The 18,936-nt window shown below is 39.8% G+C and overlaps 1 protein-coding gene across 2 annotated transcripts in view; it reads left to right on the top strand.

Annotated features, from left to right (window-relative positions):
* gpr158b (G protein-coupled receptor 158b) overlaps positions 1-18,936 on the top strand; it is a 67,956-nt gene that overhangs the window by 7,455 nt on the left and 41,565 nt on the right. For both annotated transcript variants that reach the window (XM_027283761.1, XM_019259027.2), the window contains exon 2: positions 4,402-4,507. In XM_027283761.1, coding sequence (XP_027139562.1) covers positions 4,402-4,507 — 106 coding nt within the window. The remainder of the gene's footprint in view (positions 1-4,401; positions 4,508-18,936) is intronic.

Raw genomic sequence — 18,936 nt, 5'->3', positions numbered from 1 at the left:
AAAAACATGTCCTGTAGCCAAAAGCTTCCGAAAAAATGTAGTAAGTGGACATTGAGTTGGGATTATTCTGTCAAATTACTATTTCCATATTCAACAACTGACTTGCTAATGCCCAGGCTTAAAATAATGTCATTTGGCACTTGTTAGCAACAGTTCTGATGTCAGAAGAGTGAGCCAAGTTAGCAGGCAACATAATGAAGTGGTTGTTTAAGACCACAGTGTGTCGTGCAGAAAGATACACTCCTTAATTCAGTATAACGATTGGCTGCAGCTGCAGAGGCGGATGCATGCTGTTTTCCTCCTCACTCTACTTCTTGTAATGTGACCTGTGGTCTTCTTCCACTCATCTCAGTCCTGTGATGACATTTCTAAAAATAGAAAGTTGGTTGGCTCCGGACAGAAAAGCATAAGATAGTGTAGACAGAGTAAGTTCCACCATGTCTTCTACTTTCTACCCTCAAAGCAAACTCTTTCTGCCAAACTTCAAGCTCGGTCTACATGTAGAGAGGTCATTAGCCTTTGTAAACCTAATCAAAGTATAAATGATAGGACCTAGTTATTATATAAAGTGGAATCATGAGGCAGAAGAGAGAGAGACACATGGCGTGACACACAGCGGGATACTGCTTAGTTTACATTCAGCAGAACTGTTAAAGGTGATGTGATTATCTCAGGCTGCAGAAGGTTCACAGATGGCTTTAAAGGTGCAACAAGTACCATTTTCACATATGAGAATTAGAACCACAATGATGCTAAGGCATCACAATAGATATGACAAACAACCCGAAGATTTAGCCTCCACCAACCTCACTCTGGGTCGGATTATAGAGGAGCAGCACAAAACAGCCAGAGAACAGAGTCCAGAGCACATGGAGCTAATCCAGTCTACAGTTTTGCATAGAAGGGGGTGGGAAAAAAGCTGAATCAAAAGTGTTCAAAATCCTGTTCAGCAGAGACAACTAGAGTAAATAGAAACAACATTTCTGACAGGAAAAGAAAGAAAACGAAAAGTTATGCACGGTAAAAACAAACAAAAAAATACTCCTATGAAATACTCAAGACACTTAATACTGACTCTAACTGACAACTAATACTGCTTTGAGCTGCTAGCATGGCTCAAAGCAATGTGGCAGTGTTGGTTGGCTAGTCCAGCACTTAAAAATTCATGTCCCCCGCAGGATGAGTTGTAATAACTTGGCTGATCCCTTAACTCTCCATCTAGCACCATCCTGAAATCACACTGTGTGCAGCCTTGCAGAGCATCGCTGTAGACTCCGACTGTTGTTATTCTTTTCTCGGTGGAAATTGGTTTCCATAGCTGCTAGAGAGGAGAGGGCGGATAAATCACAACATCCACCTTGTATTAAGGAGCCGTTATGGTATGCGTCTTGAATAAAAAAAAAAAAAAGAAAGAAAGAAAAAGAAACTAGCATAGCAAAACTATTCATTACTTACACAAGTTTAAGTGGCACCTTTAAAAACAAGAAGAAAGAAATCAATCACTGTTTTGTTATTTATGATAATTCATGATAAACACTGATAGATTTATGATCGTAAAGATCAACACTGCATAAAAATATTATTGAGCGTTTATCCAGGCTGTAGTCTCACTTTGTCACGCTCAGAATTTATACTTGGTCTTACCTTGTATGGGTCAACACCACATTCAACATCCATCACATCTTTCTGCTTTTAGTCTCTGCCAAGCCTTGACCTGTAAACACAAACTGGAGCACACACCCACACATACAAATACACACTTCTGTTACTCAAAGCGACACCTTTGCTTCAATGTCTTTCTGTCTAATTTTGTGCTTGAGGAGATCTGGTGGCCAAAGCCTCTCTCCTTGGTTGTTTGTTTCAACCTCCAGCAAATAGATGCGGATAATGGGCGTCACGCTCATTCACTGAACCACACAGGAGAGAGAGAATAAACAACAGGAGAATGCATATGAGTGTTCGGCTCATACGATGGTGGAGGAAATTATAGGAAAAGAGTAAATCAAAGACTCACATGCTTTGCGTGTAAAAGACAGAGAGTGAGAGATGAGCTGGGCTTGGCAACACAACAGCTGATGTGAACTCTGCTAGTTTAAGTCCCAGGCAGGTTTTCCTCTAATGCTGTATTGCAGTCACAGCCCTGAACAGTATTTCACCTAATTCGCTTCACAGTGTGGATCGGTGATGGCTCACTGCTGAATAGGCCAGCAGTCTCCATGGGTCCTGCAGAGATGTTTGAGTCTACAAGCGTGAGAGAGAGAAAACATGAGAATTTTTCTTACCTTTTGGTGGGAAAACACCACATGTCTGCAGTGTTGGTGAACAGACAGAGAACGCACTGGGTTTGTAATTGCTGTCTTTAAAACTAGAACCAGAACTATCTGCGGTGCCCACAAGTATTAAGAAAAGCTGTGCCTTTAAGGATATATCTGGTGATATTCTATATATTTCCTATTGTCAACAAATCCTATTAAGACACACACACACACACACAGCAGTGAATTGATCCTTTTAAAAAACAATGTCTGTGCAGCAAAGCCTGATATATCTTGTTCCTCTGTATGACAGAGCTCCATTGTTTTTCAAAAACACTGGCTGACATGTTCATTCATTACATGGGCACTGTGGTCTATTTAGTATTTTCCCAAAGACTACATTTTATATACTCACTAGAACATTAAATATGTGCTAACCTTAGCTGAAAATAGTATAAAATGGGAAAGTATGGGATCTTTGAGGCTGTTACCAACACCAATTTTAAAAAGTTCACTGATATGGCGAGAGATAAAGTGGAATTTTGAGCTGTAACACAATTGGATTGTGCACCGAAATTAGGTACGGAAAAGGCTACTTTCTTTTAAGATGATAATATTGGGCTTTTGAGTCTTTATTTGACAGAAGCAGCTGAAGAGTGACAGGATTGAGAGTGACTGATAACTTTACTGAAGTATATTCAAGTTAAATATTCTTTAAATGTCCAGTGTCTAGGATTTAGTGGCACCTAGCAGTGAAGTTGCAGATTGCAGCCAAATGAATACTCCTTCAGCTTATAAGAAATATTATGGCTACCAAATTGACATTAAATAATATGTAGATCAGTTGTGGTTTTCCATATTGGTGCATATGAGATAATACCAATATGTCTGCAATAGGCCAATATTGTCCGATCAACAATCAATAAATCAGTAAATGCACAATTTACCTTACATTTTTTTAAATGACACATTTTACACTCAGTTTAGTTGCTGGAACTAAAACAGTCTTGTACAGCCCTGTAATTAAAATTTCACCTTCAGTGATCAGTCAATCTGTTTCAGAATGTGTGGATTCAACTTTCTGATCATTTTTGAGGATAGAAATCTGATATTCACTCTTATTTTTTCTCTGTTTTGGTCACCACCAGTCCCTGAGTAAAATATCTGGCTCGTTAGCTGCTAAATGCTCCACTGTGCTCACCACTTAGTCTTAGCTGCTGCATTTATCTGCCGGGCAGGTAGCGTACAGTGGGTCTATCGGAGCCTTCTCACTGAGAACAGCTTGGCCTTGCCAGAGAGATTTCAGCCAGGTGGTGCAAATATTGGCAAACACCCAGGGCAGCTCCAGAGTCATGGGCTGTGGTCATGACAGATGTCCATAACCTTACAACATCATTAACAGCAGGCAAATATTGTCTAGTGGGGATTACATTATTGATCTTTTGTTTAGGAAAAGTACTTGAGAGGAGGAAAATGAGACACTCACTGTCAAAACAATATAAGTTCTATTCTGAGTGCATCTCTCAGTGCATGTTTGGCAAGAAATAGCATCACCTCGTTGTGCAAGTATTCTCAAAACCTTACTTTTATCTCCCTCGCTCTTTTCATTGTTCACTCCCGTCACTCTTAATTTCTTTCCCACTTTCAATCTATTTCATTCATTTGACTCTATTACCACCTCCTTTCTCTGCTTCCTCCACCCTTGACCTTACTCCTCCTGAGCATCACTCTTCCTGTTCTTTTTAATTTTCTTCTCTTTCATTCTGATCTCCTCCTCCTCCTCCTCCTCCTCCTCCTCCTTCTCCTCCTCTCCCTCACACTGATTTGCTTAACCTCATACAATTCCGTCACATTTTATCCTCTCTTTTTTTTCTCCCTGGTTCACCTACTATTTCATTTTTCTTACATTTCCATTAAATATATTTCCTTTCTTCATTTATGTTAATGTTCTAATCTTCCATTTTTACCTTGTTTAATTCTTTTCTACGTCTACCTCTTATATAATTTAACCTCATTTTCATTTACCATTCTTTTGTCTCTTATATCTTGTGGTTTCCCTCTCACCATCCTCCTTCATCCCCACCTAATTTCCTAATCTTTTTATCCCCATTTTATCCATCTTTCATCTCTTCTTTCTCTGTGGCAGGGGTGTCGTTCGTGTGGATGTGAACCTGCAGAATGTGGACATTGACCAGTGCTCCACCAGTGGCTGGTTCGCTGGGACTCACCGCTGTAATCTCACCAGTATGGAAGTGAGTCTCGCCTTATCTATCAACCTCATTATCATAATCATGACGTCACTCGTCTACTTTGTCATTTGGGCATCCTGTAAATGAAGTGAATGTATTTCATTGTTACGTTCCAACGTTTGTTCACCAGCACACTTCAGTCTGTTCATTATTTCCTTAAAAATTAGATGTCAAATGGTGTCGTATGTAAGATTATATAATGGTCTGAGTGAATGCTTGATTCTGATTTGTGTCATTTAATTCCTCATATAGGGCACCTACTATGTAATTCCAATGAAACTGCTGAAATAAGTTGTCATCTTTCAGTGCCTTGAAAGAGGCGTTTGACAAGAGCTTTTCCTGTCATCAGTGTTATTCACCATTTCCTCTCAGCCATGTTCCTTATCATGTCCTTGACCCCACTGCAAGGCTCTCTGGTTGAAAGCATCAGCTAATTGACCAAAACTGAAAAAAGCTGTCCACTCACTCACCTACAGTGTAGGAAACATAATACCTGGAACATTCCCAAGGGTGGAAGTTTCAACGAGACCAACAATCTATAGCCATGCTCTGCGAGGCTGTACTTACAGACTAAACTTAAATGTTTAGCAGGCAGGCCTATGATGTTTTCTATGAGAACTATGTGTTTGCATGGTAACATACCAAAGAACAACATGTTATTAGCTCTTCAGGTATTTTGCCATTAACTGTGTCGGACACATTTAAAATGACCTAAAGGTGGCGTTAGATGAAAAACAAAACACTCAATCACAGTTACTACAATAAAACCTGAGAAGAATAAGAATAATCCAAACCACATGGCAGATGTTATTCACAGAGCCTGCATGCCTGTTCTCATCATTGCATTGTGCATTGTGTAAAAAGACAAAACCCCAGATGGTAGTTTGTAGACTTCAGTGAATGTGCTGCAGGGTCCTTGTCTGTGAAGATGAGGGTCGACGATGGTGACATGTGTGTCTAAGTGTCTCCTCCATGGTATACTGTTTGTACCTGTGTGACCGCTGTGATGGAAATGGCAGCACTCATACATCATGTTTATACCTGTTAGAGCTTCTGTGTGCTGATTGCGTGTGTGTGTGTGTATGTGTGTGTGTGTGTGTGTGTGTGTGTGTGTGTGTGTGTGTGTGTGTGTGCGTGTGCGTGTGCGTGCGTGCGCGCATTTGTCAGTGTGTGGTCTCGCCTGTCCGTTCACTGATGTCAGTGCCAATGCCTTAGTTTTATGTGATGTATTGCAGGAAGCCTTTCTGACTTCAGCAAAGGAGAGAAGCTGCTCAGGCTTGCATGGCATGTCGCTGGCCATATGATGTATAATAAATGCAGTGTAATGGATTGCAGCAAGATGTGGTGAATAATTGACCATGCTCTTTGTCTGTGTGCCTCCCCCCTCTCAGTCTGTCATGGGGGGAAACTACACACGAGGTCTCCATGTTCGTCTTGATCCATTTCGATGTTTCCTCTGCATTGTTCCATCTTTATAAGGTACTCTCTTGTGACTGCTGTCTGGTAAAATCTGAATGGTGCTGATTATAGGACTGTAGTTCAGATCTGTATTGGCTGTGTGCGTGCAGATGGAGTGTGTTTTGTTTTCTGTAATCGTCACAGTAGTGGGCAGACACAGACTTTTAGTTACCAAGGCCATTCTATTCTGTCCACTCCCATGGAAAAGCTTTGAAATATCCAAATTGTCTCCAGTGTGTAAGTGAGAGTATGTGGATTTCTGTTCGTGTTAGGTACACATTTCTTTTAAACTGTTTATATTGAATAAATCAAATGAACCCTGAGCATGGAACATAATGAGAGGACATTTTCAGCAGAGCTTACCATTTGTTACTCTCCTCTTCTGATGGTTCTTCTTAAACACCATATTTGGCAAAGCGGCAGTGAATGATTCAGTGCCATCTTGAATCAGCAGTGTTATTTATCTCTCGCTGTTTCACATGTCGGGATGTTGGATGCAGTAAGTGAGACTATGGAAACAGCAAAGAATTAACACTGTGAATTAGATACATTCATTGCAGGAGTTTTGGTAGAAGAAGAAGTTATTGACCATGAATCTATTTCTAACAATATCATCAATCCTTTTAAGGATTATTTCATTTCGTAATGAATTCAACAATAGTAATTAATGTTTCTTGCAGAATTAATTTAGACATATTACAACTGTACACTGTGTAAACAAGGGGCAGTTGGGAAGTTGGCAGCAGCAGCAGATCAGATAAACGTCTGGAGGGGAATTCATGGCCAATATTTGTTGAGTCAGTTCACTCTGAATAAAAACTCTCGGCCAACTGACAGACCAGCATTGCCACTCACAGAGCCCTGCCACTACCATGGCTAAAAACACATGAAAAACCGTCAAAGTAAAACAATGTTTCAGTGAGAAGGGAAAAAAAAAGTGCTACCGTGTGTGTGGTGAGGCATAAGACCTGACAGTCATTGAAAGTGTTCTGGAATATGATATGAAATCACTGTTATATAAAGAGAGGTGAGAATCATGTCACAGTTCACAGAGGTTGTGATAAGGAGATGTCATGATCTTATAAGTATAGTATAAGTATTGTGTCAGTATAGCACTGACACAATGGATTGGTCACATTTTGACATGTCACAGCAGGAAACTCGTGTGGGTGTTTTAATGATAGCAGCATTTCATTTAGTGGAGGTCCTACTATTCTGTCACTTTTTCAACATTTTTACTGTGAAACTTAATGGAACTGAGCCACCATTATTGTTATTGTTGTTGTGTTTTTCCAGTTTTGACAAGTCAAAATGTCTGCTGTGCCACCAGTCAACACTGGGTTAATTCTTACCCGGTGCCAATGGGTGACAAACCTCCAATTGAAAGAATTGTTTTGATTCAGTAACTCCGAACTTAAAGGTTCAGTGTGTAAGATTTTGGGGGTGCTATTTACAGTAATTGAATGTCAGAAATGGTGAGAGGGTGCCACCACACCACTAGATGCCACTAAATCCTAGCACTGGTCCTTTAAATGCTAATAAACAAATGGTATTACAAGCATTTTTGTTGTTAATACTATATGGATTGGCCTCAATATTAATTGATAAACAGTATATATCCCCTGTTAGTATGTCTTGTACAACTCGTTCATTAGGATTTGTTTTAAATTTGGGATGTGAAATGTTCTTGCTTCTTTCTTCCCCATCATTTTTCAGTCTGTGTTGTTTCTGTCCTAGTGGTTCGCTCTTTTGTGTTTCCTTTCCCGGCCTGTTCCTGTTTGCTGTAATCGATTGTTTTTAGCTATTGTTCAGCGAGCCCATTGCCCATACTTTATTGTATCACTTTTGGGACTCTGAAAACAGAGCGGAAATATGACTTGGGTGCTAAAATAGTATCTCTCTAGACCTTACACTCGACATTTAGGTAAAACTTGAATAAAAAAAACAAGAAAAGTTTTTTTAAGCTTGTTTTCACAGAAGAATTTGCCTTTTGTCCCCATTAAAAAGCAGTTCATTTCTAAATCTCACTAAATACATTTTTGGTGAAATGGGCTGTAGAAAGTCAGTGTGAGGCTCATTGCTTTCCCCATCAACTACAAACACACCCTGAGGCTCTGTCTCAGACAGGACGATAATAATGAGACAGTTTCTCGTAATGTGACAGAGCATCATGTGTTCTGCAGAGTGTGCAGAGTATTACCACAACAGCTTCTCTCTCATTGTTACTATAATGTTCAGTCAGTTTATAGCTGAACAACTTTTATCTCTGAAGTTTTTCTCCTCTGTTTATTCTGCGTAACGGAAAATAGCATATTTTTCAGCAACATGTTCTTTTTTTGTTGTGAAGGCAGCGAAACCTGAGGAGGTTTGACAGTAGCTGGTAATTTATCCCCGCTTTATATCTCATTATAATGAAACATTATACACACAACAAACTGTAACAAAAAAATGACAGCAAACAATTGTTGTAACAATGTTACACATCAAGCAGACATGTAGCAAGTTGTGTTTCTGACCACATGACAAATATAAGACGAATATCTTCTTCCCTTTGAGCTCTGTTTTGGTCTCCACCAACTCTTTTTAGCTTGCTAATGGCTCCACTACATTCTCCAGTGAGCATTAGTTGCTATCTTTTGGTGCTGAGCACGTAATGTACAGTGGTATAAAAACAGCTGTTCTTATATGCCTGGAAACTGGGTTGATCAGATATTTGGTGGACTGGTAAACCTATGAGTTACTGTCAAACCAGTTAAACGGGAGACTTTACTCATGTTAGCCTCTTAGTTGAATTCTTATCAGCTCTGTTATTTTTTCCAACTGGTGAAAAAAAAAAAAAACTACTGATGTATCAACAAACCTGTGGCAAAATGGCTGTAAGCCACCTTCACTGGCAGTTAGATAAGGGATAATGCCCAACGAGGTATATCGGGAATTGATAGACGATGGGGAGGCCAGAATCGCAGAGGAGTCCATTAATTCCTGACTATGGAAGCCCCAAAGGGCATTATCCCACGAATACCATAGACACTTGCCAAGTTTTTATTTCCTTGGTAACTGATGGTTTGACTAATACCTGGAGCAATCATTACCATCCCAGCTCATAGAGGTTTTTGGCTCATCTATGAGCCTATTTACCAGCGAATTAGCTACCTATCTAGCCATGTCGTTGTTTATTAATCAATATCATGTTTTTTTCCACAAACAGATGACAGTCCATGTGTAATTTACTGTCTGCTTAGTTTAGTTTGTGTGTTACAGTCGCCATCCCGTGGTGTTCAGACGACGAGGCATGAAGGACTGCACTTGCTGTTGTAAATAAGATATTCCGATTTTCTTTCCATTTTTCCACATTCCAAGTGTAAATCAAAGTAAAATACATTATTAACACTAATAATCAATTCAGCTAATTAAAAAAAAATATATACACTGCTTGTATCTTGTTTCACTTAAAACCAAAAACACATGACTTACTCAAAGCAGCTAATATAGGCTATTTAAATAGCCTAGCAGGCTTCTTATACTTCACTGAAGGATAAAAGATGCTAATGCACTACAGAGCTCAGGGGCCAATTCTCAGTGAGTCTGTCACTACTTGTGTCCCCTTTCAGAATAAAATATTGTTTGGTAGATCTTTAAGTCCCTAACTAAACTTACTGAAAAATTATTTTGGCATTGATTGGATGATTCTAATGAGGAATGCCTTGGTTTACGTTAGCTGTAAATGGGTGAGCTGTCTTCTTCTTCTTCTTCTTCTTCTTCTTCTTCATTTTCTTGGCCTTTTTTCGGGTCTGCCCAGATACAGCGAGGCTGTGGAGGAAGGTAGGATGTGTCACCATGAACCAAATACAAGACTTCATGCATTATGGATAGTCAGTCGTAGGGGAAGCATCTTACATAAGGAAAAAACTGCTTATATAATTAGACGAAGATTTAAGGATGTGATTAACATGGGTGATTTGTGACTTTGTGCACGGCGTTTGTTTGTGTGTTGTTTTTATTTATGTGTTTTTTTTAAATGTAAGTAAGCACAGATCTGTGTGCAGTATGTTTACATATGCATGTCTGTATGTGTGTGTGTGTGTGTGGGTGTGAGTGTGGGTGTGTGTGCGTGTGTGGGTGTGGGTGTGTGTGTGTGTGTTTTCTCTCTCCGCATCCTGTGAAACGTGCCACTGGAGATAAAGGGCTTCAAAGGCAGAGCTCTGCTAATGAGTGTAAACTGCTGTGACAGCCAAGGAGGGTTACCCCCTCAGTCTCTCCTCTTGCTTCTTTCTTCTCAATCAGCTACACTTCCTCTTCTCCTTTTCCTGATCTTTTCCACACACTCTGTTTCCATGGCTCTTCCAAATTTTGCTCTATCTTTGGCTATCGCTCCTCCTTCATCTCTCTTTTACACTCTTGTTTTCCATTTTTGCCTTTTCAATCACCCTTACCCCTGTCTCCATCTTGAAGCCATTTGAAGCAGAAAGAAAAGCCAGAAATTATACCTCCAACCGTCAACGTGCCATTCTGTCTCTCTCTTTTTTTTTTTTTGCCAACTTACCAAATTAAACCATCATTTGAAATGATTATGAGTATAATTGAGAAATACTGCTCGCCCTCTGTCACTGCTTTAAATGCTGCAGCAGCATCCACCTCTCAGTGACCTCGGTTGTTGTCATTGCAGCTTCTTTGCAGTGCAAACCTAATTTGTGGATTTACCTTAATGCAGACGCAGAAAACACATAGAAAACAAACAGCATAGCATTATTTCTTGCCGCAGCTATACTGTCCATAGTCATGTGGAAATCCCTATATTCTGAAAAATGAATTACCTGGACACATGTGGCCCTTCTCTGCCCTGCTGCAAGAAACCAGGCTGGCTCTGCAGTCTCAGCCTGTATGGGGTGAAAAAAGGGACATAAATTAAATATTTGTCCCTGACTCTCTTTTGCAATCCTTATCGTCTCCGGCACATTGCGGAGAAAGAAGAGGATTTAAACTTCAGAAGTCTTAAAGTCAGTCTAAATACTATATGTAAGGAAAGGGATATCCAGCCGATTAAGACACTGCAAAAAAAGCCTGTGCAGAATGTTAGCAGGAATAGATATTTACGCAGAGGGAATATGCTGAAATTGGAGTTTTTTCTCAGATATGTCATTTTTTATTTGTCAGGAAAACAGACACTCGTAAGTCCTGTTTTTTGCCTGTCTTACTTCTAGCAGGTAAAAAAGGTGACTTGAGGAGCAGAGGAGTGAGAAAATAACCTGTTCTGCTCTGTCTTTTGCTGTTTCACTTCTCCTCTTTCTGTTTTGTTCTGCCAGAGGCTCTCCGTCTCTCCTCTGGGAGTTTAAAGCTCCACAGCTAAAGCTGGGTTGAAGTGTTTCAAGACTCAGTGCATCTGTATTCCAGTTGGCAATGCATGCGTGCGTGTGTGTTTAAGTATTTTTTTTCCCTCTTTTTGATCGTCAAAGATACCTTTAGTGTTTGTATTCAAAGATGCATTCTTTCAAAAAAAGGTCAAACCAAGCGAAAATTACTGTACAGCTGTGGATATGTAGGAGGCTTTCTGTGCATTCAACCAAGATTTTTCCCTTCTGGGGGATGCAGGGAACATGGATTTACATTGTGACCTGACATACAGTACCATATCCATGAATGCTCCTTCACACCTCCATGACTGCAACACAGAGGGCTTTCTTTTCAAATGGGCCCACTCATGTTAAAACATGTATACCACTGCAAGGTGTTTGGTATAAAAGCATCGGATAAAACGTGTTGTGTTTCAGGTTCATGTGTTACTTTTTGCATAAATCGACCCACAAAGTCCTTCTTGTACTATACGTGTAGACTGTGACAAAATGGTGGTTAATGGGGTCTAAAGCAAAGTCTAGGCTATCAACTGAAGCATGAGTGAGCGCAGCACTTTTTAGGTGAGAATGTTATTTCTGGACCTTTGTTAATATGAAAACAACATCAATAATATAAGACCACATGTAATAGTCAGAGGAGTCAGACTTCACAATGTCCAGTTGTTCTCAATACTCGTGCACTGACCATAAATACTTTTTATTAAAAAGGGAATTTTCCAATGTTGTTCCATTCCACAATAAAACATTCAGCAAAATACTGCAAGCAAGTGTCTGGGGGTTTCTTAATCTTCATTTTAATCAAATCGCAGTGTTTATTAATGGTAATACCCCGAAAAGACAAGACGTTATTGATCTGAATTTTAATGTGACTCCTGCTGTGCTGCTTCATGAATAACAATTAGACCTGTGGTTCTAAAACTTTCTCAAAATAATGCACGCCCTTTGAAATATGTTTTTCCAACCAGGCACTCCCTGAGCAGAGCAAAAGATTTTTGATAGAAAGAAAATCTACATGTAAAAAGGTACAATAGAGCGTTGCGCTATTAATGTCTGATTTAATCAACAGCAACCTTGCAACTGAAAAACACTTAAATGTTAATCTTAATTTCACATGTTTTAGAATCTGTCACTCAAGTCATTCTCTGTGGCAGGCAGGCAACTGCAGTGATCAAACTCTTTTTTCCAGGCACAGTCGGTTTCTTTGCTTTGTTTTGTTCAGTCATTGCCGCTCACAGTGAGCTGACATCATCATCATGAAGGGTATACGGCAACAGTTGCATTGAATATATAAAATGTGGCTTATTTTTAGTGGGTACGTTTTTTATTGAACGTATTATAATTAGTTTAAGAATTACCCACGACTGATGTTTTTTAAATTAAAGTTTAAAATGATCCCATGCACCACCTGCAGTAAAACACACCCAGAGGTACTAGTGCCTGCATTTGACATTTAACACAAACATGTAAAGTTTGAGCAGGATATATGATGGCATGTGTCATTTTTTAATTTCAGTTTTTTTTTTTCTCCAGAAACTCAGGTATTAAGTTTGAAAGAGACGGCAGGTCTAATGAAAAAGTGCTATCAGTTTGTATCTTGAGACACAGAGCCATAATGAGCTCCCTCCATTGTTCCCTATACTTGGCAACATGTCGAGCCTCTCCCTGTGCTCAGTTCATCTTGGCTGGCTCGTCTGTCACAGTTCTGTGCCAGGTCAATTTTGATCTTCCAGGTTTTTTGTGGGTTTTTTTTTTTTGGCTTGAACTCATTTTAGTGCAAACTTTGCCTGCATTGGATGTTCCTGCTTTTAGTATTTCAGTGTAAATAGACCATTGGTTTTAGGTTGTATTGTTTGGACATCCCTGGCTTTTCCGTAGTCTTGTCTTTGCTCAAAATTCTCACAAACTTTGACCTAAACCAGGAACTAAATGTGATTTAGACAACTTTTCCTGCAAGTCCTTCACCTTTTCAGTTACTATCAAACTGCTACTACTACTTTAATTAGGTTGATGCATTGTAGCAAAGAGTGAAGAAGGAGAGTGGAAGGGCAAGGATGCATATAGTATGGAGAGGAGGACGAGACAGGGAGGGAGGGATGAGGAGTGACAGCAGAGAGGGACAGTCGTCAGGGAGGATTCATCCTCCACAGAGTGGAACACCATTCACTCTCTAATCTGTTGCCTGCAGCTCAGCGGCTGCCACGGTAAAATGTAAGAGCCTGTCAAGTCGGCAGCAGCAGTTGGATCTTAATTGAGTGAGGCCTCCCAGTCGAGTCTACGCAGGGAGCTGGGGACCACCCACTCAGATGTCTGTGTGGGGAAGTTGAGGGTTCATCTTATAAGTCTTAAAATGGCCAAGTGAGACTTAACTAACCTAAATATAAATCACAGCCCTAAATTTCTAAAACTGTTACAACATCACCTCCTGTCCCTCAACTAATGTCCTTTAAGGGTGCAGAGAAACCAACAGCAGCATTCAGCTCAGCCGTCCTGGTGACTCCATCTCTAGTCACAGCACTGTAACCGCAACAAGCCTCCAATCAATAACAGACTATATATCACAGTTTTTGCCTCTTACATTGATGTTGAAATTCCAGACAGGCTTAAATCCAAGGTCTCTTCTCCTCAGACATCCACTGTTTCAGTGGTTGGTAGTCTTGTGAAACAGCAGCAGGCAGATTCCCCGCCCAGGGGACAGAGTGATTGTAATGCTTTTAGGGTTTAATGCTTTCAGTGTATTTATAGATCTCTGAGGGATGCAGAGTGCTCTCTCTCTCTCTCTCTCTCTCTCACTCTCCCTCCTTCTCTCTCTTGCCAACCCCCGTCTTGGTGTCATGTTCACTCCTTTTTATCAAATAGTGTGGTGAGAAAACTGAAACAGGTACCACTGGCTGCAGTCCAAACATGAGGGGCTTCCATGTGAAAGATACGGATAATTCATTTCTAGTCTGTGGAGGAATTGTATTCACTCGCACAAGAAGGATATATTCACTTTGTGTGATAGTAGTGGTTTAGTTAGAAAGATTATCAGACGCTATGTGGGTTCTACAGGGATGTAATTATTATGTACTAATATTTCAGGATTTTTATGGTTTACGTTTGAATTTAAAATTCCAAATTTCCTCAAAGGGAAAGTAGTCCTAAAATCTTCGAACTCTTTAAAACAGCTGGGTCTGATATTTTGTGTGGACTTTGAAAATTGCAAATGGAGAAAAATTGAAACATATAAAGTATAATTTAAGCATTAGTCTTTCACTTGGAATCAAAAAAGCAGGGGCTTCTTTCCAGACTCATCACCTTACAGTGACATTCATCAGTTATACAAAAAGTCTAGTCATGCTAGAAAAGACCATAATCTAATGCACTAGACATGTTGTGAGTAAGGGGTGAAACTGAGATGAGACTCATCTGAAGGCTCTCAATCGATAGATGGCTAGCCAGTGTCCCAAATTTGGTCATGCAGGTTCCACTTAAGGTGGTACCATGCCTACCTACAACAACACAACTTGAATTGTCTTTTGGATGCTCTTGACTAGTTATAAACTACAGGTGGACTGATGGGGCCTATAATACATTATGACTACCTATACTCACCTATACACACACCTCAACAATCCACTGTAGTAAGGTCTCATAATATGCTGTAATCCATACAGTGTTATAAGTTTTCAGTGTATAATGAAACATAGAAGAAGATAATCAATATGTACTTCACTAACAATGATACTTTACGACACTGCATGGACTGTTATAACATACTATAAGTTTTTACTACAGTTGATTATTGAGGTGTGTGTATAGGTAGTCATAATGTATTATAAGCCCCATCAACCTCTACTTTAGTCAAGAGCATCCACACAGACACTTAAAAGTTAGAATTCATTATCAGTCACATCTATAATGTTTTATGGCTGGTGATATAATGCACCAGAAACCTTTATGTGTGTTTATGAGCGTGGTCATAAATCATTATGAATGCAATATAATTCACTACAAATGGCTCTGTCCTGTGAAGAGGTGGCCACTTGTCCAGGGTGTACACTGCTTCTCGCCCAATGTCAGCTGGGATAGGCTCCAACCCCCTGCGACCCTGATGAGGATAAGCATTTACATGAAATAGATGGATGGCTCTATAAAGCACTGTAGAAGTAGCATACATAGAAAGTAGAAGCGTCTGTCACATGCTACTAAATGGTAAAGACAAAACATGATTCAGTCTGGGCATTTTTTCCGTGTGTGCTGGAGCCCAGTCTCAGGAAAATGCCCTATGTTTTTTAATGCATGATAGTTAGGTAAAGACCACTGGTGTAATGCATAAACCATCACAAACTGTTTACATTTATAACCCCATTATTACAGTAAAGTATGCCAGGTTGTCTTTTTCCTCCAAATTTGCATTTTAATGATGAAATGCCATTGATAAACTATACAAGGTCTGAGAAAATGCAAGGATCAGGTCTTGGCTCTATAATAAAACATCCTCTCCCCCAGGGTGCCCTTTTTAAAAGATAAGTCTTTTTGCGCTTACTATGATTGGCAATGCAACCTTGAACCCTGTCAGTAAAGTGGAAGAAAAAGTGGAATTAAAAGCGCCCACTGCATTCAAAGTAAGGTGCAATTATAAAACACTTTCACACTTTCAGCCTGCGGTCTGATGAAGGTGATCCATCAAACAGAGACACGTCAAACGACCGTTTCATACCCCTTTCATAGTGGCAGAGGAAAAAGCAAGGCTGGCCTTGGCTCTGTTATACTCACTGCTTTTAGATGTATGTATGTGTATGTGTGCGTTGCTGCATGAGTGTATATAATTTTGCTTGGGAAAGCAGCTCTGGCGAGAGACGACATATGGACTGCTGCGCTAGTGAGGCAGTTCAAGGGTTTTGGGTGACATTAATCTAGTTTTAATGGACCTTGTCAATCTCCTGTGTGACATGCGTGTTTTCTGTATTGTACTCACGGGATCTGTCGTTGCACTAGTTCTGAGAGATGTATGGAAACAACAATGTTCCTCCTCTCGTACAAGGTTGACATTAGAGGGATATTCAAGCCATGTTTTTTCCGCTTATTTATTTTACACCCCTATTTGCCGTACTTCAAGATGCACTTGGGAGCCAAAAATTGCTTCTGCCGTGATGGAGTAGACAAGTTTAATAAATGCAACAATTCGGATGCTGAGAGCCCAATAAAGGTCTAAAATAAGTATCATATTTCATCCTTGCCCACCTCGGTGTCCCTGGGTATGTCTTATCTTAATGAGTCTTCACTTCCTTTGGAGTAAGCAGAAAATAAGTTCACAACAAATGCTGGCAGTTTATGTCTGGATTAGTCTGGATTAGTGTGTATGTATGTGTGCAGGGTTAGTTGTAGTCATCTATCTATTTATCCATCTATCCATCTATCCATCTATCTATCTTATGTTTTCTGCTCAGCAGATGTTAATATAAGTTTCAAAGCTGGACTCAAACTGAGTTTGGGGCCCTGAGGGAGGCTGAGCCCTCGGCTTGCCACCTGCTCCTCCATTCAGAGAAGTAGAAATTCTCTGGCCAAGATCCAGATTCATTCTGGGTTGGAGGAATAAAAGAAAATATTGGCCCTTCCTGTGTTTTGTAGACTTTAATTTCACATGTATGCTTATGTCCAGAGAGAGTATACACACAAATAAACACACACGTGGATAGATTTGCTTCAGCTGCAGATGAACTGCGGCTTGCTATTTTTGTACTTGCCGGGTTACCATTCATGATTTGTATGCAAATTGTGATTTAACTAATGATAGCTCTTAGCATGGGAATGACATATTTGGATAAAAAAAAATAGTACTGTTGTAGGATTTAGTCTTTAAAAGCTCCATGTTGGTTGCTGTAGCATCACTGTAATTCTTTGGACATCTAAACACTCAAACCATGAAACATGACTCATCTGCCCACAGGTTCGCAGCATTTATCAATCTGGCTACAAAAGGCATGGCGTGTCTGTGCCCAGATTTCTTTGGACTATCCATCCATTGGTGTTTTTGTGGGAGTTTGAATTATAAATATAGTGAATCTACTTTGCCTCTATTTGGGAGGGTGAGACTCTTCTGTCTATCACAGACCTATATTTAGCCATGCTAATGTCTGTTGGTCCAGACTGAATTGTTTCCACAACTATTGGACAAATTGTCATGAAATTTTCTGCAGACATTCCATGGTCACCCAAAGGATGAATCCCAGTCACATTGGTGATCCCCTGACCTTTCCTTCACCATGAGCAGCTATAATTTGTGTTTAATGCTAATTAGCAAATGTTATGCTGACATGCTAAACTACGATAGGATAAACATGGTAAATATGACCTACGGTGTAACCCATTAGCTCAAAGCACTGCTGTAAGTAAGTACAGCCTCTCAGAGCTGCTAGTGTGGCCATAATAAAAGAAGAAGGGTCTACTCTTAGACTTCTTTTATGATGGCTCATAAAATGGCTTTCTTGCACATTAATGTTCCCAGTAAGGTCCCCGGGCATATAAAATAATACTGAATTACAGTAAATTGTGATAGAAAGAATTATGCTACTGTAACTGTAGCTGTCCATTGCATCACATCGGATGCTTTTACAGTAAAGGAAACCTTACTTTTTTTCCCTTTGTGGTTGATTATGTTGTGCAGAATCTTTTTCACTGGCTGTATGAGAGTATAAAACAAGATCAGAAGGACATTGGATCTGTCTTATGAAGGCTGATGACATTTATACTTTAATTTCCCTGAACAAAGGTTCAAGAAGGATTTGTAACTACTGTTACAAAAATGTGGTTTTGTACATTGTATAACCATGCTTGGATTCTGTCTCCTGGTTTTCAGCTGTTCATTTTTTTATTTGTTTTTACAGCTCGACCAAAAATAGCTTTAAGGATCCCCATCTGACACAGTTCACATTTCAGAGCATTATCTGCAAACTTCCATCAGTCAATATCTCATACGAAAAATGCAAAAAAAACAAAAGGGTGACGTCTCCAAGGTGTAAAGCCAACATTCTTTCCTCTGAAAAGTGGAAACATGTCTTAACTCTCAGGCTTGCTCGCCTTCACTGGTGCAACACAGGAGCAATGATTTACCGTATCTGTTTATTCTGCCAGGCTCTTCACTTCAGACATTTATACCCGCTACAGCCCATCCCTCCTGCTACTGCTTCCCAGTTTAGACATTTGGGACATCTGGAAGCTTTAGCATGCTGAGCTGTTCCACTTAAGAAAAATAAAGACATACGACAAATCTTATGAAAAATGACATGTAGTTAGAGCATCCCTGAAACACCAAACCCACATAAGTTTCACAACTCCTTTACATGCACAGTAAATGGGGTTAACATTACACCAAAGCACATACAATATATATACGTTGTTTGGTTGTATCATGGTTTCACTTGATAATGAACGGCTCCAAATAAGTAACAGGAGGTTTTCCCATTCTTTACATTCTGTTGACTTTGCTTGTGTATACAGCATTAGCAAACCTGGAGGCAGCCTCCAGAAAGAGGTTAGCTTAGCATAAAGACTGGAAGTTCGTAAGTTCCATTTTCGTAATCGTCATTAATCAAACCCATCGAAGTCCTCATCCTCCGTTTCTGAGTTAAACAGCTGCGCTAA

This window comes from Larimichthys crocea, chromosome X, assembly GCF_000972845.2.
Source record: "Larimichthys crocea isolate SSNF chromosome X, L_crocea_2.0, whole genome shotgun sequence".
In the NCBI taxonomy this organism is placed as follows: domain Eukaryota; kingdom Metazoa; phylum Chordata; class Actinopteri; family Sciaenidae; genus Larimichthys; species Larimichthys crocea.
This window is presented reverse-complemented; position numbering and strand designations above follow the sequence as displayed.